The 24993-nt window shown below is 41.7% G+C and overlaps 2 protein-coding genes across 2 annotated transcripts in view; one reads left to right on the top strand and one right to left on the bottom strand.

Moving 5' to 3' along the window:
* Positions 1 to 24993, top strand: part of CTNNA1 (catenin alpha 1) — a 175415-nt gene that overhangs the window by 82294 nt on the left and 68128 nt on the right. Inside the window, exon 8 of the mRNA XM_014606559.3 lies at positions 23184 to 23264. Coding sequence (XP_014462045.1) covers positions 23184 to 23264 — 81 coding nt within the window. The remainder of the gene's footprint in view (positions 1 to 23183; positions 23265 to 24993) is intronic.
* LRRTM2 (leucine rich repeat transmembrane neuronal 2) lies at positions 4451 to 12199 on the bottom strand. Its single transcript, XM_006266828.4, has 2 exons — positions 11527 to 12199; positions 4451 to 11182 (listed from the first exon to the last, which is right to left on the bottom strand). The coding sequence occupies exons 1-2, from the start codon at positions 11528 to 11530 to the stop codon at positions 9636 to 9638; spliced, it is 1551 nt and encodes a 516-aa protein (XP_006266890.2). The 5' UTR covers positions 11531 to 12199; the 3' UTR covers positions 4451 to 9635.

The following is a 24993-nucleotide window of genomic DNA, read 5'->3' as shown; positions in this document are numbered from 1 at the left end:
TGTGGTTGGCTTGCTTAAATAAGGGGGGTATATAGAAATCCACATACATGATTCTTTTCCCCCATTAATCTTTTTTCCTGTGTTCCCTGAAATACTGTCATTCATTCATCAGAGAGGGAACAGAAACTGTATTGTATTCAGTGGAGTTAAGTATTTACTGTTATGGGTCCCTTCCTAAGTTCCCTACATTAAATGGAAGTACAGTTTTTTATTAACTGTAGCAAAGGCTCCCCCACCTCCAACCCTGTCCCCTTTTTAACAGACTTCCCTATCTCTGGAAGAGCCAAAGGTTCAGTCTTCTCCTGACAGAATAAACCTGAGGACATACATTCATGACCCCTTTGGCTGAGCAGTTGGCTACTTAAGAGGCCCTAGAAGGTGGTATCTGTTTGTTTAGGAAGGGGGTCCAAGAGCCAAAATAGCAAATATAATATTTTTTTTATTAATAGAATTAGACTTAGAATATTATGACTAGAATTACTTGGTCATAATATTCTGTCTTTCTATTTTTTTGCAGTGTAAAAATGTGACTTTACAATGGAATCAGAACTTGTGGTAGAGGTGATGTCTTTTATTTGACCAACTAAATTTTTGCAAAAAACATTCTTTGATTGCAAGCTTTCAGGCACAAGCACTCTTCTTCTGGCAAAGGAGAAAAGATGGGAAAAGTTCTCCTAGGTAGAAATGGAAGTTCATATTTCATAGAGTTAAAGGGGTGGTAAAATCTCCTGTTCGGAACAGTTCATTTTATGCAAGTTAGGCTTAGAGAAGAGTTGTAGTCATCTGTTTACCTTTAACTTGTTTGGTGGCAAGCAGGATGTAGAGTCATATTTCCTTGTGGTTATGATGTTTTCTATTTCACAGAAGAGTAAAAGGATGGAATGTTCTTCTGGGCAGGAATTTCTTACGTGCTGAGGAATCTCTGGGCTCTGTGATGATGCAAATTATGTCGAACAAAGGCAGGTGCAGGGGCTTGGGTTTCAGGTGGTAAAATTTGCTTCTTCGTAAAATTTTGAAAATTTAATTTAAAAAATTGGCTAAAACTCGATATGTTCCATGTACCACGAGTTCTGATTCCTTTCGTCTCTAGATCAGTATGGCTACAGCCTGGATACCCGACTTCACAGTGGGCTTTTCTGCATTTTGTACTAGTATAGAAGGCACTTTAATACTGTATTTGTAGCCACAGTCCAAGGCAGCATCTGAAAAGAATCCACCAAACTTGGATTTCCTTTGTTTACTGCTGTCTTAATTTCATACTTGTTTAGCAGAGCCTTTGGTGCTTACCAAATATGTAAAATGGCTGTGCTTTTTAGCAGAAGATTGTGTCCTCAATTACCAAAAAGTTCTCGATATACTTTTGGTTAAAAAAGGATGTTAAAACTGCTACAATAAGTTCAAATGCTGAGCTATTGAGCTAGGTTTCTTAGATTTATATTCTTGATTTATAACACAGAAAATTAATTGCTTTTGCTTGAAAAGAATTGTGACCTATTCATGGTTTAAGAACTTTATTGATGGATGAACCCTTTAAGAAGGAGACTAGGTTGTCTTTAAATTGGATTTCTCATGAGCATGTGAATACTGGTCCTAGGGGCAGGGAGTAGGAGAGAGAAATGGGTTTTTCTTGAATTATTGTTTATAAGAGAATCTGAAGTGTCCAGTTATTAAAACATATTCTGAAGAAAACCAGCAAAGCAAACTTGAACTTGTTTTAAAAGGTTTTGCAAAACTTTAAAATGGGCATATACTTTTTCCTTGATTCTCCATAAATGCCTAATAAGATTTTTTTAAACTTCATTTTGTTCATGATTATTAGCTGGTTTTGCAGAAGGAACAACCAGCCACAAGTCTCAAGACATATATTGTTTGTTTTGCACCTTTTTAAAATATAGGGTCCTTTTTCCAAATAATAGCTGAAGGGTTGAAGTGAAAGTCTAAATAAAACTCTTCCTTAATTGTTCTGATTTTTACATTGTCTCTTGGGATGGCGTTCCAATTTATTCGTAAGTCATCTTCACGTATATTCAAAACTTCAGTCCTGTTCTATCTGAAAGACTGAGGCAGTGCAAAACCTTAGACTTACAGTCAAGAAGAAGCAAGTAGGGTGTGTGCATGTGTTTCCCTCCCTGCCCAGGATTACAGATTACTTCTAATTCTAGAATACTTAAAGTAGCTAGGATTCTTGAGACATTCTGTACAAAAATAAACGTTATTTTTGCTAGCTATTTTTCATGATTTCAGTTGTGCTTTCTACCGCCCTTAGTATATTCTGGGGTATATTTTGTGAATCAGATATTGAAGCATCATGTGTAATACATGGTTTTAAATACAGGAAAGCTTTCTAGAAGGAAAGTTAAGGACTGGGAAAAGTGGTCTGAGGAGGTTTGGGAATGGCTATTGTGGAGGTGGGGGGAGAGGATTAAGAACAGGTTGAGATCTATCAAGGATGGTTTAAGCACGTTTTAATCTGCATCTGTATGGGTGAGGGGGAACAGATGACCTCTTCAGGTCACTTCCAACCTGACATTTGTACTATTCCTGCCACTGGGAGCAGTGACATGCTTAACAAATTGGAATGTTAAACCATTTTTGTTAGTCTTGGCATTCAAAAAAACACCCTTTGTCCCCAATGGAAAAAATAAATCAGTCTAGATTGTATTAGATACCAGCTTTTAGAAATAGATTAAATGTGCTGTTGTTTGAAGTATTTAAGGAATTTGGGCAGTACCCATTGCCACCCCTTTTTGTTTTTTAATGCTTATTTTTCATTGTTTCTAAGCTCCCCCTTCAGGAAGCTAAGGTAACTGTAGGTAAAACTTATTTCATGATTCATGCATGCATGTGCGGACATGCATGCGCACACACATTTATATTTTTATATATAAAAAAGTTGCAAACAAATGAGTCACGTGTTACCTGTGTCATTTTAGTTTCTATTCACTTGAATAAGTTATTGGCATGTATTTAAGCTTTTTTTTCTCTCAAACAGCTAATCTTAAATTCTTTCTTTTCTTCCATAATTCAGATACATTTTTTGGTTTAATGAAACAGTGTTTGAGAAGATCAGCATGCTTTATTACAAGTAGGACATAGAGAAGACTGGAATAGACTGCTCTGGACGTGATAGTACTTATACAGCGGAGATTGGCAAAATATGGCCCACAGGCTGGATCTGGCCTGTGAAGCAGCAGGGTGTTGCCTGTGCCCATACCTGTGCTGGGGTTCAGCAGTGAAGTTGAGTCCCTTGTCCTCTCTCCTCTGCCAAAGGCTGCAGTGTGAGCTGAAGGGGAGAGGGGATGGGCCGGGCTGGGCCAGGGATGGGGAGAAATAGGATCAGTCTTGGAAGCATCTTCCAGCTCCCCAGCCTCAGAGCAGCTCCCTTCCATATGGAAGCTGTGCTCACACCACAGTAGAAGAGCGGGGTCAGGGGGTGTCTTGGAGAAGCAGAAGTGATGTGGGCTCAGCTCCCAACTAGAGGGAAGCTGTGCTGGGTCTGGGGAGCTGGAAGCTGCTTCTATGCTGTGATTCTCTTCCCTGGTCCCCCTTACCAGCCCAGCCCTGCAGCAGCTCCCTTTCAGCCGGACGCTGTGCTCCTACCTGCAGAGGAGCAGGGAGGGGTGGGGGAAGCCGTGGCAGAGCAGATGCAGCTCCCATGCGGAAAGCCTCTCTTCCTCTTTCTCCCCCTACCCTCCTGCACTGCAGAAGCCAACCAGCCCCGGTCAGACCAGAGACAGATTGTGCTGGCCTGTGGCTTGAAAAGCGTTGCCAGGCCTTGTGGTAGAATATAAAACCTTTCTCCGTGCCACCAAAATTACCGATGGATGAAAATTTAAAGTTGAGGTCAAACCACCAGACAGGTTATCTTTAGATAGTTTGGGTCCCTTTTCCTCATTGGAATTCCTGTGGGGCCCAGTCAAAAAATCCAGCAACCCCATTGGGAGTACTGAATTTTGATTGTGGTACTAAAGCAAATCCAGACAGGACAGGTTTACAGAAGGAACTATCCCATCAATCCTACAAGTGGACCCTCCAGTTTTGTGGTTGAGGCACACCTGAGTAACATGAGCAAACCATTTCTGCCTGTATTTGAAGTCAAGAATTCAGGTGACAGATTGGCTCCATAGACTTTTTCTTCAGTGAGAAAGCAACCTTCATATTCCCCATACAACAAGCTTCCTGGAGTCAATAAAGTATTTGTTTGAACAAAAAAAATTCACAGTCTTCTTTAGTCACTATAATATAACTGAAACCACAATTTTTGTCTAGTTTGTAGTAAATAAATCCACCCAATCTCAGTTTCGAGGCATCTAGGCAGTCGGCTTGAGGTATTGTTGATATGCGCTTAGGAATGAATGTGAATACTACTAATTTTGTATATTGCTATGAAATGATTTTTGACATTTCTTGATATTTTATTTGAAAGTTTGAAAAAGGAATAAAGAGGCAATTTCAGTTTTACAGTATACACAATTTAATAACAAATTTTCTGTACACTGCACTTCATTTTACTCCATTATGTATTTCCCACCAAAAAATGGCTCTTAAATATGACTTAAATACAATGCAGTCAGGACTCTTTTTTTTTTTTTTTAATCTCTGGTTTCATTGCTGATAGAAAAGTTCACTTCATCATATTTTAAAAATCTTTTTTGCTGTGATGAAAAAAATTTAGTTGAAAGTATAACAAATGGAGCCTTTCAGGTGTTTACATCACAGATATACAAGCTTATTATTTGTCATTTTGCCTTTACATGGCATGAATTCGCCCTATGTAAGATGGGTAAGATTTGGTTATAGTCACAAAGGTTCTGTTACCTCTTTCTAGATTCTCTCTGTGTTTTAATACTGCATATTACATTCATTATTTTAACTGTTACTAGCAGTCAGTGGATGATGTTTAGAGAGCAAAAGCTTGGTATCAGTCAGCTTCACCTTATGGGCAAATCCCAGTTCTAGGAGCAGAAAGGAGAATTGGAATGACTGGCTTGTTATTAATAAGCTTCAGCAGGATTTTCTTTTTTAATCAATGGGAGATGGAATACTCCATTTCTCTGAAGTTTTTTATTGTGAAGAAATCCTGCATGAAAGATGAAATCTAGCTATCTGAATGGATTAGTTAAATTTGAACAGATGGATTTTAATAGCTGCTCAAATCACAAAATTAAATCAACTTGCTTTTCATTAAACTAGTACAGGAATTAAAATAGGCATATTAAGAAAAAAACAGGTGTTTTTAATACAGATTTCTGGTTTAAAAAGCAATCAAGCTTTTCTGCTTTCAAGTATTGTAGCAGGGTTTGTCTGTCTTTGGAGGGATTTTCACAGATTGTTTTCAGTTACTGCAAATCAGATGCCTGATAAGTGTCATTTCCGCCCACCAATTTAAATGGCATCAGGTAATCTGGGAGCCAGAGTTCACCCATCCTACTTAACTGGCAATTCTTCAGAGTTGCATGCTTTTGGAAAATGCACACTACTGCAAATATTTAGACAGATGTGTGGGCATGTCCTATCTATTTTCAGACCCCTCTAATACTATGATTATTTATGTATTTTGAAGACCCCGATTCTGTTGTGTTTGCTTTTAGCTGAGCTTGAAATTGGGGGCCAGGGAATCATTAGAAAAAAAATGTGTGAAAAATGAAGCTGATGGTAGGGGAGTAAGTTGGGAAAATAATCATAAAGATGGCAAAAGAAATGTTCGCGAAGAGTGGGTAGGAAATGGATACACACAATTTACATTGTTGCCTATCAAAGTATGAGGCACCCAAAACGCCAGTTAGTCTTTGGAAGCTGGGGTGGTTCTGTCTGCTTAATTAAGTCACTAGAATTTTGTACTACCTCCTACATAGTAGATAAGGGGGTACAGATCAAGAGCCTGTTGTCCTCTGTGCTAATACTGCCACACAGCTAAGGAAGGAAGTTCAACCAAATGGTGTTAGCTTACATCCCTTAGGAAATAAAAACAATCTGCATTTGCCAAACAGAAGAATTCTTGTAAACTCTGCTCCATGAAGAAGCCACGAGCAATGAAGGATGGAAAACTAAATACGTGTTTGAACAAGTCATGAAGAAGTGCTCCTTCTAGTGTGTCCTTGCATGAGAGGCTAGCATAGCTCACTGTTTACTTCTGATTACTGGGAAAATCTAGTTAGTTTTGCTTGCCATCTTTTGACATCATCTAGATTCACAAGGCTTGCAATATTGGATGTAACCAGCATTGCTTTGTCTTGTGTTTGAACCTCAAACAATCATTTGCTGAACAGTGGTTACCGGCTTTTCGAACCAAAAGATAAACGCTATTCGGATGGCAAATATGAACCAAAGCAGCTGAGAGATCAGCTGAATGCAAGTGGGTGAAGTACAAGCTGATAAATCTTACCTTCCCTACATATTTTTACGCTGTGTGGTGGTGCTTTGGATCTGTAGGTAAAGGCTATACCCACGAGCACTGGTTCAAAAGAAGAAGGCATTGATGGAATGTGTTTTTCGTAGGTATGGACTCTAGGAAAGTATAGAAATTCTAGATGAGACTGAGAGAAGAAACACAATTGGGACTCTGGAGTGGGAAACGAACAGAAGAGTTTTAGATCCAGACAGGTGAGAGGCTTGCCAGCCTGCCTTTATCATGACTCCAAACTGTGCTAAATGTGGGATGACTGGTAAAGGTCCAACCAGCTCTTGTGTGCCGTGTGAATACAGCACAGCCGCATGCTCTAGAATTAGTATGGCAGCCCTAGCTGCATATTCCCTTTACACAATGGAGGAAGACCAGCAGTTGGCTTTAAATCATAGTACACAATGGCAATTACTGAGTAAAAGGTGGACATTGTGGGTGTGTTTAGGGTAGGGGGTGGAGGAGGGGAGAAGCAGATAGCTCCAGTAGAATTTAGCTTTGTCCTTCTAGTTGTTATAACATCGCAGCAAAATAATGTGGCAGCTGTTCCTGAAATAATTGGTGAATTTGGTTACTAAACACACAATCTTAATTTAAAGCTTAAGATTATCTGCACTGAAAAGTTGAACTTGCCAAAGGTTTTCCTGAAAATTAGCACTTTTAACTTGCCGTCTAATATTCAGTAATGTATTCTACCATGTAGAGTGAAATAAGCTATTGGGCTTGCATAGACATGCTCAGATTCTTAAGATGATATGAAGTGATTTATGTTCATATATGAGAGAGTGAGACTGAAGCTTTGATATAAACAGGAGGTTACAAACATTAATATTTGCATGGACTGAAATAAATCTTGCCACAAGGAGTTAATACATTGCTGTCAGTAAGCCGCTCCTTTTTCAACTGAGATTTGGTCTCTTGGTGCATGCAGAATTTAAATGCTATACAGCAGTCATACACAATCTGTGGCCCATGGGCCAGATATGGCATGCTGAATTGTGTACTGGACCCATGTGGTTCCCCACAAGTCCAGAAATTTGGTGGTGGTGGTGGAGTGGTAGCAGCTTTAATTGCTTCCAAAACCAGATCCAGGGTGTTGGGGCACACCAGTGAGTTGGCACCTGCTGGATCAGGCCCATGGACTGTCCCTGAACCATTTCTCCAGCCCAGCAGACCAGATAGTTTGAGCATCACTGCTGTAGAACATCCCCACTATTTCCCCCCTACATGCATCAAAAGTCTTTAATATGGTAAAAGTAGTTCCTTTCTTGGGACAATTGTGATGCAAAAAAATCAGTGTACACTCTAATGCTGAATGGCTTGGGGTTTTAAATAAAGGTATCTTTTTGGAAAATCCTACTCTTTACTGAAGCCATACAGTCAGGGAGACCAAGCAAGAAAAATAAACATTTTGTAATAAATAGATGCCTTCCAAAACAGCAGTTCACTGAGCTTTATGAAAGATCTTAACTAAAGCCATCCTTATCTTGCTATAGTCATCTCAGACCTGTTCTTCTCACAATAAAATATCAAAACATTGTATAATTGTGCCTTAAATACCTTGCTAAGTGGTAATATGAAAATATAAAAGCAGAGTGGAAAAATAAACAGATTTTTATGCAGTGATTATCTGTTTGAAAAGTTTGCAGAATAGTTTGCTGCAACACATAATTAACATACTGTAATTGCTGATTTTTTTTCAAGGTACGTCAAGACTGAGGAATTTTCTTTCTTCAGCTGTTTATGCTGGTAACTTTAACACTGCATCACACACACACACACACACACACTCTCTCTCTCTCTCTCTCTTTCTCTCTTTCCCCCCCCCCAGTACTGTTTAAAATATTTGTTATTTGAGCATCTTAAAAATACCATACTTGTTCCCTTTTCTTTTTATACCTTACTGGGTGTATAGAGCTTCACACATTTTCATGTAATTTTGTGAGACAGTGCGAGTAATGCTTGCTGTTTCTGGATAAAAAAAATGGTTTGCAAGGAGTAATTGTTCTTTTAAAAACTGTATACCATCTTAAATTTGTCTCATATTGATCAAGTAGAAAATGAAACCTCTTCTAGGAAGCTCCTTCATAATTATACTCTAACACTTTGGCAATTCAAAAAATTAATGCCTTTTACTAACTAACACAAAATTGGAAAATTTGGAGCTTTCAGAAGAATAGGACAAGAAAAGACTCGTATTGCAAGGGCTAATTCTGTCTCCAGAGAAACCAGTCGCATTAGTGCATGAAAATAGCTTCCAGGCAGGATGAAGCATCAGCTAGGGGAGGAGGAAAGGAGAGGCTTCTTCTCTCCCTGGCCCCTTTTTGCCCCACAATTGATATTTACTTTAATTAAAACTTGCATTTAGGCTATTTACATGCAAGAAGCTGTTAAAACATTGTTCATTCCCAGTCCTAAGTAATTTTCTTCAATTCATGAAAAGCTATGCCCATTATAAAGTCAAACCAGAGATCTAATGAGAGTGGAACACTTTTAATATTTTGTTGATTGCATTGTATTGAGCCTTTCTAAATAAGCAGTGTTGGATACTCTGTAGGCATTTGAAGTGTGGTTCTAGTCGATTTGTAACCTGCTCCATTATGAATTTTGTCATGATCTTTAGCAAAGGTATGTTTAGGAAAGCTGGACTGTCAATATGGACAGCATCTGAAACATTTGAAATTCCCTTCCCACACCTCCTGCAATTAACTGATTTGTATATTTAAGAGTCAAATTATTACACAAGTAAAATGTTCCTCCTAGTGTACCTTAGAGTAAACTGAGCCAGCTGGAATGTTTGGGATCAAATAACTACAATGGAACAAATGTAATGCATGTTCCCTTGCAGATCTCTGAACATGTTCCTTTCATTCAGACTGTTTTCATTAGAAAAAGTAGAATATGGAGACTTCAGTATAAATGTTTACACATAGTCATATAATTACATAACATGAAACATCTTACATATCTTGAGGTGAGCATCTTTTTAGACTTTCAAACATTAGGAGTGCAAATTTAATGTAATCATTGCTTCTTTAACACTGAAAATATTATGGGTTTATTTTTAAAAAAAAAACTTAAAAATACTGCACCACTCCATAAACAATGTTTCCATTAAGTAGTTTGGAAAATTAGGCTTTATGTCAGCATTTGTAAAAATTAGAATTTTATGTAGGTCCCCTACAATTTTAAAATAGGTTACTTATCTGGTTTAATTTTTGATGACTTGTAGATATTATACTTCACATTCTTTGTATGGCAGCTGCTGACATTTGCACTGTCCATAACCATTAATGATGATGAAGGGTCCCTCATGGGTGGGTTCATATTCATTATATGGTCCTTGGTCTGACATGTTTGACATATGTAGCCTTGTTTGGGATCGGAGTTGCCTGTGGTTTTGAATCATTGAACACTGCCTAATTCTTCTTAATGTGGGAGGGCAGCATTTCCTGGAGATGAACACTATAAAAATGATAAAAAAGAAAGAAAATAATAAAGCCATTGTTCCTGTAATTACCCGCTGAGTGAAGATGGCATTGTTTGGTTCAGGGAAATTTTCTTCAGTGGTAGTGATCATGCCTGCAGTAGTTGGAATTTCTTTGTCTCCCACATGGAAATTAGATGAGCTTATTCTTTTTGTATACTCTGTTGTTGGAACTCTGTAAGTCGTAGCCATGGATGTAACAATAGTTGATAAATTCCAGCAAAGCTGAAAGCCATAAACTGCATCTAGAATATCCTCTCCCTGGGTGTGGTCTGGGCTGTGGCAGAGTATGGAGTGCTCCCACCGACCTTGGAAACCACTCAACCATGTGGCTAATGCACATATCTTTGGGCTGCATTCCCACAGATTGCCGGATAGGCCCACTGTAGTTACAGATGTAAGTGAATTTAAGATCTTGGAATCCAGAGTGGTTAGCTTGTTGTTATCCATTAGGAGTATTTTAAGATTAGGCATGGTTTCAAAAACTGTCAAATCGATGGCTTTGATTTCATTTCCAGTCAAATCTAGCTTTTCTAAGGTGCCCCAGGTCCACTCCATCCCACATGTCAAGTTGCTAATTTTGTTCCACTGCAAGAAGAGTGTGTGCAGACTGCTTAGCCGTAGGAAATGAGCAAAATTAATCTTTGTCAGCTGGTTGTGCTCTAGGTGAAGCTCCCTCAATTTGATTAATCCTGCAAATCCATTGCGAGCCAAACTTCGCAAGCGATTTGTGCTCAAATCCAGAAACTCCAAACTACGACAGTCCCAGAAAAGGCGGACTGGGATAGTCCGCAGGGAGTTGGAACGTAAATGCAAGGTTTGCAGTTTACGAAGGCCATAGAACAACTCGGGATGCAGAGAAGATAACTGATTAAAAGAGAGGTCCAAATTTTGCAGGTTAAGCAGTTGGTTAAAAGTTGTGTTTGGCAAGTGAAAGATTTTGTTGGAACTTAGGATTAATTCCTTAAGTTTATATAGTCCTTGAAAAGAATCTTCTCTTACTGTTGAAATTTGATTATGATCTAAGTGAAGCCAAGTAAGTTGACTGAAGCTTGCAAATTGATCCCTTTCAAGTTCAGAAATATAATTGTGCCTCAGTGACAAACCTAGAGAGCCCTTTTCAGTGGTGTTTGGCACTGAGTGAAACCCCTGAGAGTCACAGTAAAAGAGCAGCTTCTCACAGCGACATTTTGGTGGACATGCCATGCCCAAGGCAGGCAGCATTTTTAAAACCATACTCATTGCATATAGTGCTGCCAGCATAGGAGCCCCTAATGGCCACTTGAAATGTAAGCCTGCAGAATATAATTTAGGGAAACAACAAGATAGGATATTCTTGTCAGATAATGTACACTTACAACATTACGGTGAAAGATTTCACTGCAGATAACATTTTCATGCATTTTTGAAAAGCTAATTCTAAATGTAAGAACTAACTACTAAATACCGAGTACTTGGTTGTTATCCTTGAGAGAGATCTTTATCTACATTACCAAAGATTACAAAGGTGACAATCTGAAAATACGTTTACCTTTAGAGGGTTCAGTTCTGAAACTATATAGATTTAGTATCTAAGTGGTTTTTCTAAATCATAGCTGTTCATTCTTCATATGGAATATATATAAACGTATAAACTTACCCATTCTTTTGAGTACATTGGAGGTTGCATTCAGTCGTAGTTTTAGACTCAACGCAGTGAGTCTGTAAAAGGCTCTAATGTAAGAGACAGCCTTTGAATAATTTACTGTTTTCTAGTGTCCTTCGATATTAGTGCAAAAATGAATCCACCATGCTCTCTTTAAAATATTCCTTTTGAATTTGCTGGCTTGATTTCCTGTGACAGGTCTGTAATTCAATGCTTAATATAAGTTTTTCCTCCTGTGACTGCTCAGCTGTTTAATTGAAGCTCACGTTTTCTTTTTCCGCAGCTGTGGGTTCTTTTAGTCCTAACTTGTTGATGGCAGATGGGCGGCTTATTGCTGAGAGAAGCTCCGGTAGTAGCATGAGTGCATTTACTGAAAAGCTTTTCAGGGAAACGGTACAAGAATGGATTTGCTTATGTGCTGCGACCACACAGAACTGTATATAGGCTGACGTCACCCAGTGACGTTCCTTTTGTTTGGGTTTTCCAGAAGCTTTGCTGTTTTAAAGCATTGTGATGCATGCTGTGATCGTATTAAAGACTACTGATAGAGGAAAAATCAACTACAGGAACACTTCGCCCCTACCATTCAAGGAATAGGAACAGCTCGTAATCAGTTTTTTCTGCATTAGATCTTTGTTAGATGTATTCAGACAACATCAAAAAATAGTGTTCAGCTATAAGAGTGAAGTGTCTTCAATGCTAGCTGCCACCAGTTTTATATTGTATTTTTCTGCACACAAAAAAAACTTTAAGGCATGACTACATACAGTTTGAATAGTAATCCTAGACTGCTGATTAGTATTCAAGGAGGTGAAAGAGACTGGCCAGTTTAAAGCTGTATGCCGCTATATTCTTTCCTTGTCTTAGAAATGTGATTTTCATTAAAGTGCAGAAATGTGATTTCTGTAGATGCTGCAGATATATTGTGGAAGCATAGTGAAGCTGTTCATATGACCACATAACGAAATTATGCTCTCTGGGGGAAAAAAATAAATCTTATGTTTGTATAGGAACATAAGAGGACATTTCCTTAAATGTCCAGTTAGATCTCTCCCTGGCTTCAAAATTACACTTCACATTTGGGTGGAGGAGGGGACTGTGAGTCGTCTTCCCCCCATGTTTTGTTTTGCCATTGAAGTGGGTGGATGTGGTTCTCAAGTCTGATTTGAGGTCAAATGAGGTATCTAAGGGTTACTTTTTGTCACCAACTTCTGTTCATAGTAAAAAGCACACACTAGTGGGTTCACTGGGAACTTGTTTTAAAGAAAACCTTGAACAGAATAATAGGAGTGTTACATGTTTTGAATGAAGATGATTGATGGATTGGTGCATGCAGAAAGCTTGCAGAGCTCTCTGTTTGCACTGTTCCTGACTTAGGTGTCTGTCAGGAGCATACCCACTCAACCATATTTAGCAAGGATGTACTTGTGGAACTTTTTATCATTTCATTAGCCACTGAGAGCACAACAAAATGCGCTTTTCCATAATGACTCATGGTAAGGATAAATTGATAGACTTTGTCTGGTCTGGAGTGACTTTGTAGGGCTGCTGTGGCCTTATTAATGGAAACAAAGTTGTCTAACTTCCCACTTCTGTTTGCTTGAATACACTTTTTTTTTTCCCCCTCCCAACCCTGGGACTTGAAGCTATGGTACAACAAGAGGAAATTCATCTCTTCCCACAAAATATTTTACTGTATTTAAAAAAGAAAAACAATGGCATGAAATTGGTTTTGGTGCAATAGATCCTGGGTCTGAAAACCTTAAAACTAATGTAACCCCATTTTATGAGATTGGGGGGGGGGGTTGGATAAGGAAGACCTGTCTAATACCCTGGTTTAAGAAAAAAGATATTTTCTGGTCTGTGTTAATACCTTTCTGAAGTAGTTTTGGTTAAACAAAGATTTGCTGCTTTTCTACCTGCTTCTTCATTCTGTCTGATCCTTCAGTGACGTTGTAATACTGTCCCTGATCCATCATTTCTCTGGCAGCCTAATTTATACTAAATGGAGAGGTGAATTCACTGACATGTCAAGTAGAAGCTGGACTGTGAGGAAGAACCATAAAACATAATCTTCAGAGATAAAGGAAACTAAATCATACTGCCTTGAAAATATTACATTTTAAGCTATTGTTTGTTTTAGGCTGAAAGCATTAGTTACAAACAGATCATACAAGCCTTTTTAGAAATGGTGATCTCCATGTTCAGTATTTACTGAACAAGAAGTATACCAGACAATACCCAGCTTAAGAGCTTAATTGCTCTTTATCTTAAGGGACCCCACTACACATGATAATATGACTAGTCAGATAAAGAAAAAAAAAATATTTTTTGAAATGTGTAATTTGTAATTTAACTGAAATGCAAGCTAAGAAGTGTGGTATTCTGTGTTTTAATAGCACTGAATAGTAAAGATGTTTTGATACTGTGTTGCTCTTCTGTCTGTTGATGGCAGCTACCCAAACCTGAGAACCCTTTTAGAGCAATTGTGCTACTTTTCTAATCAGTATTGTGTGGCTAATGGTACCAGTTTATGGTATTCATATGTGAAGTTACTCTAATGTTGGAAGAGTTACTGTCCAAATGCAGCAAAGTTGCTTCCTGTTTCTGTGCAGAGCATGTTGCTCCTGTGCCAGGTGGTGGCGAGTGTTTAACACCTTGCACGTTAGTGAATGGAGTGTTAATGGATTTGTGGATTTTAATTAAACTGGATTTGTTTCCCCTTGCACCATTCGTGGATTGGAGATGGTCATATAGCATACATACAGGCCTTCCTGAAAGAATTGAAACCCATGCACCGATGTCAAGTTCCCAGAGAGCAGCTTTGTCTTAATTAGGTAGGAACTATAGGCAAAGAAGGAACTCCAGCTGTTTGCACAACTAACAATACAGCATTTATTTTGAGATTTGAAAACTTGCATGTTAAGAAAAAACATTGTAAGGCTATGTTTAACAGTACCATATGGAACTTCTGCACGTGAAGTTGAAACTAAAATGGTCTGTGATGGAATAGCACTTCTGTCTGTGTAAGTGGCAAAACTAGTAATACCAGAAAATTCTCCCCTGAACTTCTTGAACCAGTATCTTTTTTGTTTCCAAGAACTAGATTTGGTAGTTAAAGGTACTCATCAGAAAAAGAAAGTGCTGAGGTTAACATTGCCATCTAGTTATGCTGACATCTTGTGGAAGCCTTCCTAATATAATAAGAAGAGCTATAGATTTCACTTGAGGCATTTTCTTAGTTGGGTGACTTTTTGTATGTTCAGCTTCTGGGGAGACTTACCTTGCTGTGTCAAGGTAGGGCACAGTGACTGTACTCAAATATATGTCATGATGTTATTAGACAGAACAGAAGTATTCTGTCAGATGACTACGCTAATTTTTAATACACACTGACACTTCAGAGTAGTATAAAAATATTAGCTGCTGTTTTTTGCTAAAACTAAGGCAAGAATCTCTTGCTTGATTGCTGTAACTAAGGCAAAGAAAACTAGCACAAATGTGGTAAAAGTATGGAGGTTGACTGTAGTATTACTGTGCACATGCTACTGTTTGAGTGTACTACAGTGAAACCATAGTAGTGATAAGTCCCTTTAAAAGGAAAGGGAGAACAGGTATGTGCAACCCCCCTGAGTAAGTTAATGCATGATTCAATGACAGTGAACAAATGTATCAGGTTCCAGACTCTTTGGGTTGCATACAGGGGTTATTCAAATACAGCGGGTGGGAGTGAGGAGGTGATGGAGAGGCTTCATAAATTGTTTTGATTTGGCTGGCTTCCATGACTTTTTGGGGGGGAAGAAAAACAAAGTTGGCTGTAGCACAAGGAATTCTCAATCACCTGCTCTTTTAACCTTCTGCTTTACCTGGCAAAAAGCTGCAGATTTTAATCTGTTCCATAAGGTACTAACTCCACCAAAATAAGCAGGGTATGCCTCCCTTGGTACTGCACCTGGGGGAAGATAAAGCAATTAGGACTCAACTCGTAAAAATGTTGGGGGGTAACATTTGGGACTGAATATGAGTACCATTGTGAGACTTTGGGAAATCTGTACAAGAGGCAAGGAGCAATTATTTTTAAGCTAAATACTTGGTACTGTGTTTTGTTGTGTAGATCAGCAGGAAGGAGGTTCCTTGCACTTAACGTGCAGTAAAATTTGGAGGCATACTCCCCTACAGAATCATTGGATCCCAGATTTGAAAATACTGTTGAAATTCTTATCATCGCTTTTCCTGCCCCACCATGAATCCATCCAGTGGTGCTGCTTATTGTCAAATTTGCCATCAGTCAGCCTATAAGAGTGAGCGAGTAGAAGGTCGTCCTTTTTAGTAAAGAAAGAGGTAAGGAAAGTGCAAAGTAAGATGTTCTAACACTGAGAGAAGTGTTGGAGTGACAAACCAGTACCTGAGTGCTAACTTTCTCCATTGTGGGCTGGCCCAGAGGAAGGCATCTCAAGCACAAGAGAGCCTGACTACTTCATTAATTGAGACATTCCTTGCAGACTACCCCAGTTTGCTTACTTTGCAAACACTCTTCTAAAACAAAAAAGCCCTTTCACAAATATACTCCATTAAATACAGTTCTGGTTCAGTTAGCTGATATTTCAGTCTACAACTCAAAATATTTATAAAAGCAATGTTATCTTGGTAATAGGAATTTTCATTACAGATCTGCTATTAAGGTTCAGAAAGGTGGTGAAGGTTTTTGAGTTTGCACGTAAGTGAACTTCTGTTGAGAAATTTCTGTTTTTCAAAACTGTATCCATCCTTGTTTTACATGGGAATTCTCTGATAAAGTAAAATGCAGTAGGTTTCTGGGTATTGGTGCATGTTGCTAATCCTTGGTTTTTTTTAAAGGACTTGACAGCCATTCATTATCAATTCTACTTTTTCTACTACATTTCCAGCATATAGACCTCATAGTGTTTAAAAAATTGTGAAATAGTAAGCTTAAAAAATGATGCATTTTATTCAAATGGAAGAGCTAAAAAAAAAAAAAAAAAGAGGAAAAAAATGTTTTGTAATTGACAAAAATGGATGACTCCTCCAACCTTACCTGTATTTTTTGAATTCCCCATACCTATTAAAAGGTCATCCTTTTTTGTTTGAAAACCTCCAATCTAGAATGGAGGTGGCAGACGCACAGCTGTCAGTCAAGGGTGCTGATTTCTCAAAGTCAAACCATCTGCAAATAGCTGTCCCTAATGCACAATAGGCAGTAGATCTGTGCTGACATCCTGTTTGCTCAGAATTCTCTGGCTACTACTCTGTTTGGTTTTACTTGCCCTCCAATGAGTACTGCCACAGTGAATTGAAGGGAATTCTAAGTCTGGGGTTTTTTTAGCCATGGTATATACAATAATTACTTGAATCTAAGATACAGCCTGTTCCTTCGTGCCCTCTCTTCCCCCTACCCCCTGTCAGCATGGTGGGGGAGCCTCATCTTGGATCTGAGTACTGGCCTGGGAAAGGCAGCTGCTCAGCTCCTGCTTTGGCCCTGGGCTTGGGGCTGAAGCCAGAGCTGAGCTGCTGCCTGCTCCAGGCCAGTATGGCTTGTTTTAGGGGGGTAAGGGGAGGAAGGAGGCAGCTAGGGGAGCATAGAGGACACCACAGGGTGTGTGTGGGGGGTGAATGGGGGAGATGGGCAGGTGCAGTGCAGGGGAAACTGAGCAGCCTGCCCCTTCCTTCCCCCTTAATTTTCTGCTCTGGCTCTGAAGCTTCCACACCCAGTCAGCATGGCTGGGAGCTGCCAACACTTGTTCCTGGCTGGATTGGGCTGGGGTTAGGCTGGGGCATTGGTGCTGCTGACCACCCCAGAGGTGCAGCAGAAGATAAGTGGCAGTGGAGGGGAGCGGGGGTAGACAGGCGGGGGAGAATTGGTCAGACACAAGCACTGAGGGGGAAGGGGTTAGGGTGACAGGCACAGGTGGGGAAGGCAAGAGGCTGGCAGAGGCTGCAGGGAGGGGAGTGGGTTGGGGGCAGAAGAGCACAGTCATGTGGGCCGGGGCCACACACAGGCACATGAAGGAGATGGGTGGGGGAGGGTGCATGAGAGCTCAGCCCATTGTGGGGGACAGTCACTTGGGAGAGGGCAAGTAGAACAGGGGACAGGTGGTGGGTGAGGCAGACTAGGAGCAAGGAGTATTGGGTGCTGTTGCTTCCGCTGTCGGAATAGGGGGAGGAGGGGAACATATTTAAGGTGACCTTCCACTAATTAGATTCTATATTTGGAAAATTATAACATGTATAATTTTCCATGTATACAATATAACTATTGGGGGGCAGGGGTTGTCTTTGAATATATTTTTATATACTTACATATTTCTAAGGCATCCTGGATTCAGGTAAATATGGTAATAACTGATGTTCTCTTGTTTTGTGCAAGCCCCTATGCTGTAGGTCCAACAGCGGAACACTCTTTAGTGGCTTTGAAATCATTTGGCTCCTATGGAAATAGTAAACATTTTAATAGTTGCAAAGCAATGGGGGTGGTGGGCAGCCACAGTTGGACCCCACATCCTGGTGAGCGAAGGGGGGAGGAGCTCTGATTTTTGCCATGATTAGCCCAGCCCAGCACCTTCCCCAATGCTACTCTGGTCCCCTTCAGTGGTGGGACACAATGACACCACGTCCCCTTGCTTTCCTGCCTGCTGCGTTGCTTTCTTCCCTGGCCGCATGCATGCCCCTCTCTCCTGCTGCAGCAGCCTGCAGCCGGGCTGCCATGGCTTTTGTGGGGAGAGGGAGAATGGCACGTGGCCAGATGCGGGGGCACCCGATCCTAGCACAGGCACCTTCTGCCTCGCCCAGCGTCAGAGCTGAGAGTCCTGTACCCCTGGGCAGCAGCTCCAGCACTGAGGGCTCATGCAGAGTGGCCGGGAGCAGTGCCCACTGCAGGGAGCGGGGCCGGGCTCTCCTGCCTGCCCCTCTGATGGGGCTTGCAGCTTCCAGCACCTGGGGCACGGCTGCAGCTGAAGCCGCCGGGGTTCAGCTGGGACCCTCCCGCCCCGAGGGCGATTCCTGTCCCCCCTCCCACTCTGTCTGGCCACAAACCTGTGCCTCAGGTAACCAGCACTTTTAGCTTACTGAAACTCCTCCATTCCTCACTCATGCCAGTTAACAGGGATTTTACTGTATAGTGGTGCTTCATTGTAATCGTGAAAAAAACACCAATCTTTGTGTGTGTGTGTGTGTGTGTGTGTGTGTGTGTGTGTGTGTGCGCACGCGCTCTAATCAGAGAATTTTGGATTTTTAAATGAAGAAAACCAGGATCCCTGCTAATGATAGACTAAGCCAACAGGACCATAATAAGTCTACTAGACATATCAGTAGCTTTTAGTACTTGACCACAACACTGATATTTTCTTCTGAGATACCAGAAGATAGCATTGGTTAACTAATAATCCTGTTAGTGAACTCAGACATTCAGGATTCACTTTGGTCAATCCTTTTAATCCAATGCACAAGTGCAACGATTGAATTAGATGTTTTTGTGCTGTAGTTTCATGGGTACACGACTTAGTGAAAGCTCAAAGTAGCAATAAGGAATGTTGTGTTTTTGTTTGGTTTTGTTTTTAAAGCAGTGTGGGTCATCAGCTTCTCAAATGTGTTTATTAGTCAAGTGTAGTGAACTTCAATATATTGAGACTTAAAATAATAAATGATTTATTTTAGACACTCTAATTTAAAAGCCACATTTAACAGTCATTGAGCTGATTTCAGATATCACTGGCTGGGATTATGCAGGAGCTCATTTTAGATGATCATCAGGGATTCAGTTTTTCTGTTTGCCATGGTAAAACACGGATTTTCTCACTGTAAGGAAGAAAACACAGATTTTTCTCCTTCAAAAGAGAAAAACACAGGAAACGGTGTGTTTCCCCTTGCAGGCTGGTTGGGAGGAGCAGGAGAAGGATGGTCAGGTAGGGGTTACCATGTGAATGTGCACATGTACACCTACACATGGTCATTGGGCAGCCTGGAGAGCAACTCCTGCAGATAAGTCTTGTGCGGGGGGGAATTGGGGGCCCCATAATGAGGGAGGGAGGGAGCTGGGTGGGGCTGGGGCTGCTGCCTAGCCCGGGCAGCGTGTGGAGCCCGGGGCTGGAATGTGCAGTCGCAGGGCCCAGGTAGGGAGCAGGACAGGGCCCTGGGTGGGTTGTCTGGGGGATAGGATGACTCCTTTGGGGGGCTCCCCACTGCTGCATGCACTCCTGTGGAGGGCATGGGGGGCATGTGCCACCCAGATTTGTGTGCAGGGGGGGCAGGTTGCCTGCCGTGGGCTTGGGCTTCCTGCTCTGCTGCCCTCCTCCTGGGGCCTCCACAGCCCAGTGGGTGGGACCTGGCATGGCAGGGCAAGGCAGGGCAGTTCAATGCCACTGCTGCTGGGAGCCCTGCGCTGCCATGGCAAAGCACCCCCTGTCTGCCTGGCAGGCAGTAGGGATAGCAGCTTGGGGCTCACAACAGCAGCGTGCAGCCCTGCTTTGACCTGCCGTGCCAGGTCCCACCCACTGCGCCACAGAGGCCCCAGAGGGAGGGCAGCAGGGGAGGGAGCCCCGAGCCTTCACCCACCCCACACAAATCTGGGGGGCATGAGTCCCCCATGCCCCACCCCAGCAGTGCATACATTGGCAGAGAGCTGGTTCTTCCCCCTGCACCTGCTGCCCCCACAGGCTCTGCTTCAGCTGTGTCATCCTTGGGGGAAGGGGAGCAGGGCTCCGCACTCTGCTCTGTCTCCCATGGGTGGCAGTTAGGGCTCAGGAGCTGCTGTGGGGGCCAAGGGTCGCAAACCCAGGTCTCTAGTCTCATATTTCTGGTAACTGGAGGTCCCCTCCAGCCGGGCTGATGGGTATGGGGGGGCTGTGGGTGGGGGGTGAAGGGCCCCTGCAGGGCTGGGGGGCCGTGGGTACAGAGGGAGGGGCATCCGCAGGGCCAGCGGGGTTGTGGGTGGGGAATGAGGGACAATGGCATGGGCCAGGGCACCAGCATATCAGGGCTGTGCAGCATCTCAAAGCAGTGAGGGGGGGGGGCAGCCACAGTTGGACCCCACATCCTGGTGAGCAAAGGGGGCAGGAGGAGCTCTGATTTTTTTTCCATGATAAAAAACCCCAAATCAGATGTCAGCATTTTATAGGTATTTAGAATTTATTTTATAGTGATTTGAGGCACTTAGACATCCAAATTACGTTAAAATTGTATATATATCAATAAAACATTGCATTCACTTGATACTTGTGTATATATAGCGGTGTTTCATTTGAATCATGGAAAAACTTGGATTTGGGGGTTTTTAATCGGAGAATTTGCCATTTTGTGTTAAATCAGAAAATTTGCAATTTTAAAACATAGAAAACCAGGACCTGTGAAGATCGTTGTGCTTTTGTCTGACCTTACTGTATGATTTTATGTAGCCAAAACTGCACTGGAATTGTGCAAGATGAGCCACGGGCTGCATTGAGCTGTTATACAAATGTGACTCATCAAGACTGCAGGTCCCAGTATGCAGTGTTTTTTTTGTCTTTATTGGTTATCACTGGTTGGCTTATGATTTTGTGTTGGCAGCTAAGACCTGCTACAGCAAGTCCTGCTTGAAAGATGGGATGGCAGGTTGCTGGTGCAGTTGTCAGAAGAGCAACGTTGAGACATCTTTGTTGTTAGAAAATCCTGTGAAAGCTGCCTTATTCCTCGTTTCCTAGAGCTTCTTTACTATAATGCGAGAATACCAGATAAAGTTAACAAGCTGGAAGAAATTTCAGTTTTGCTTTAATTTTGAAACAATTTTATAGACTATGTGAGAAGTAAAATTGTATTTCTTTAAAAATAATCAAATGCTTGGCTTTTTATCTTTGTTAAGGTAAAACAGGATATAATACCATGCATTTCTTTTGAGCTACATTGTTGAGGTGATCATGTCACAATTGGGAAAATCTTAGTAAATCATGAGATTTCAGTAAGTAACTGCTATTAGATTGCCCTTTTCTCATTAATGAGCCATAAGCATTTATTCTGATGGTTGTACAGGTAAATTGACTCTTAGATTGGCCTAAGTAAGCTACCATAAAGCTGGCTAATTCATATTCCACTTAGGATGATTATCTTTCTCGTTTGTTGTTAGCCACTTTTTTCTTTGGTTTAAATGAGTCTCAGATACCCAGCTAGAACTTTCACTTGAAGTAAGTAAAATATATTCAGTAAAGCAGAACCGTTTGTACCACTGCTTTTTTACGAAATCTTAGTGAATGGAAGGTTTTGACATGCATTCCGTACCTGTATGCTTAGAAATAAGCAGTAGTTTTCATTTTGTGAAATACTTTAATAGACCACTTTGAGGACGAAGAAAGATGGAATAGTTTGAATAACTTGCTGCTGTTCAAGTAATAGTTTGGATTGCAGTGTTCCTTTTACTGAAATCTGTGTGATAGAATCAAATTATCTGACCATGATAGTGACAGGTTTTGAATAATGTATGCTTGGTAGCTACCAGTGATCAAAATATAACTGAGCCTGGCTGTCCCCAGTTTAGTTTAAGCCCATCAATCATTTGACATCTTTCTACTTTATACAAGACTCCAGATCCTTTTGTTAGGATTTCAAAGCTGCCCATCCAGATCTTTCAAATCATCCTATCATCTAGAGAATTGATAATTAGCATACATTCACTTTAATAGTGGTTAATGTGTTCTTTTTTCAGCAGTTTAATTGCATCGAGCACAGGAAAGAACTTTGTAAAATTGCTTTGTAAATGTTTAAAGCATATTTTAAACATATGATTTTTTTCCCACCAAGTTTAATATACATGTGCTAAAATAATTCTCAGAATGTTGAGTGGCCAATATAATTATTTGTATTATGAAATGTTCACCTGCATTGTCTGCTTAATCAAAGCCAGATTGTACCCTTGGTTTCTTATCAGTTTTCATAGTGTACTATCTTACTGTACCAAAGACTAATAATCCAGTACTCTTCAGTCCAATACTCTGTGAGTGGGTTCAGATATTAATATTGGTGATGTTCTTTACTTTTGGAATTTTAGCTTACCATTCTGGCTGCATGAAAGATGTCTGGTATAGTGGCTATGAAGTGCAAAACTCTCTAAGAAACGTTCATCTTTTATCCTGCAAATGACCATTTTGGACTATTATCCCCTCTGCTTAAAATGCTTGAGTGAGGGTTAGACATGGCTCTGTGCCATATATGCGTCTCTTCATATCATGAGCCTGGTGAGAGTATGAACTGTAGCTTCTAGGGGTTTTTTGCTGGAGGAGGTGTTAGGGGCATCCTTAGATCTGTAAGGAAAAAATCAAAAGAATCCTGGGTTTGAAATACTGTTTTTGGATTTGTTCCTAGTGAGTCAACCAAGCTCCTTTGACTTAAAAGACTCTGAAAATTGCCAGTCCCCCTCTCCTACATCCCTGAATAGCTTCTCTTGAGAAAAGTATAGAGGAAATGTGTTCAGACCACTGAAAAAGACCATGTTGTACTTTAATAGGGAGATTGCTTCTTTTTGCATGGGTACAAACAGCTTTCATTTTATGTATATATATAATTTTTTTTTAAATGAGTGTAAACATGTTCTTGAAGTAAATTGCAAATATTTTCTTCATAACAAACTATAAATAACATATATTTACCTTGTTCTGTCTCATGTTCTCCAGGCTGGTCGCAAAGAAAGAAGTGATGCTCTGAATTCTGCAATAGACAAAATGACTAAAAAGACGAGGGACTTGCGCAGACAGGTACAGAATAAGTAAAATTAATGTTTGTACAAAGTAACGCATTTCTAAATAAGTTCACTGTTGGAAATATTTTATTTTGTGGCTCCTTTGTGCTGCTTGATGATGGTAATGTTGCTTATTTTTCTTGTAGAATGCATTGGAAGCTAGCTAGTAGTGTTTGGTTCTCACAACAGTATAAGGGATTGAATTGTAATCCCTTAAAGTTTAACTAGTATAGACAAGACACTATAGATCAGGGCTAGGCAAAATACAGTCCACGAGATGGATTCAACCTGTCAGGCACTCTCCCTCCTCCTCCCCCCCCCCCCCCCCCCCCCCCGGTCCAGGCTGTGGGCAGGTGCCCACCAGTTAATTGTGTCCCGCCTAGCCCGCAGCAGCCCCTGCTGCACTTGCATGAGACCTGAGACCCACCCACTGCTGCCAGGGCAGTGCACTGCACTCCCACCCTTGTGTGCTGGCTGGGCCAGGCCTCTTCCCCACACAGTTTCTGGGCAGACCTGCTGCTGCCGCTGCTAGAAAAACTGCTTGGCTCCTCATGTCCCTGCTGCAGCAAACAAGGCAGCAGGAAGGGAAGCACCGGTGGGGCGGGGGTGGGGGCAGGGAGAAGGTGTTGCTGGGTGGGAGCATGGAGTCTGGGGCCTGCATCCAGCATGGCAGTGGGAGCATGGCACCTGGATCAGTCTGGTTCCATTGTACTGTGCTCCCTGTGACTCGCATGCAGCTCCTGGGACTTGCACCACCAGGGGCAAGCCCCACACAATGGAGCCAGTGACCTTTGCTGCTCCCTGCTGCCACATTCAGATCCTGGGACTCTGCCAGAAGTGGCGGGGAGCCCCGTGTGATGGAGCTAGGATGGCTGGCAGGGAATGGGGCCAGGCCACTGACTCCAATACGCAGGGCTCCCCCCTTGCAGCATGCAGCTCTGGCCAGGTCCCAGGAACTGCACATAAGATGTGGGGAGCCCTGCATGATGGAGGTAGGCTCGCCTGGCCCCCTCCTTGCCACCACATGCAGCTCCCTGAAGTGGCTGGAGCCATGTGCCACCAGGCGGCTCTGCCTGTGCAGGCCATGAGCACGCCAAGGGCCTGCTGCTTGCTGCTGCTGCCCGCTGCTCCTGGTGGTGGGTGCTGTGTGCCAGCGGGGTGGGGCATATGGGGGGATGAGTGGGGGAGGACATTCCCCCCACAGCCACACCTTACCAACACACTCACCCCCTTCACACCCCCCACACACATACTCGCATCCTGACACACACAGCCACACCCTTCCACAAACCCCAGATCCACCCCCCATAAGCCCCTACACATACACATACTACCCTCCAACCACACCCTGTACATTCCCCACACAGTGTACAAGAATAAGACTGAGCTTTTATGCAGTCACCTCTGTGTACACTGCACAAATCATGTAAATCAGGGCAAAACATTTTTTGAAATAAAATTAAAATGTTATAGTAAATGTTTGATTTTTAGTATGTTTTTTTTTTCTGGTTCCAAGATGGCAACCCCCCCCCCCCCCAACCAAAGGAGTGCTTCTGGGGGCAAGGGGAAGGACTTCTGATGGCAAAGGTCAGGGGTTAGGGGTGGGACTTCTAGTCCCAAGATGGCAACTAGGGGTCAGGGCACCTATCAAGGGATGGGGCTGCCCTTGCGGCCCTCAGCAGCTCACCAAAATTTGTTAAGTGGCTCTCTAGCCTAAATAATTGCCCACCCCTGTATAGATGTTG

Source organism: Alligator mississippiensis, chromosome 9 (assembly GCF_030867095.1).
Source record: "Alligator mississippiensis isolate rAllMis1 chromosome 9, rAllMis1, whole genome shotgun sequence".
NCBI lineage: Eukaryota > Metazoa > Chordata > Crocodylia > Alligatoridae > Alligator > Alligator mississippiensis.
This window is presented reverse-complemented; position numbering and strand designations above follow the sequence as displayed.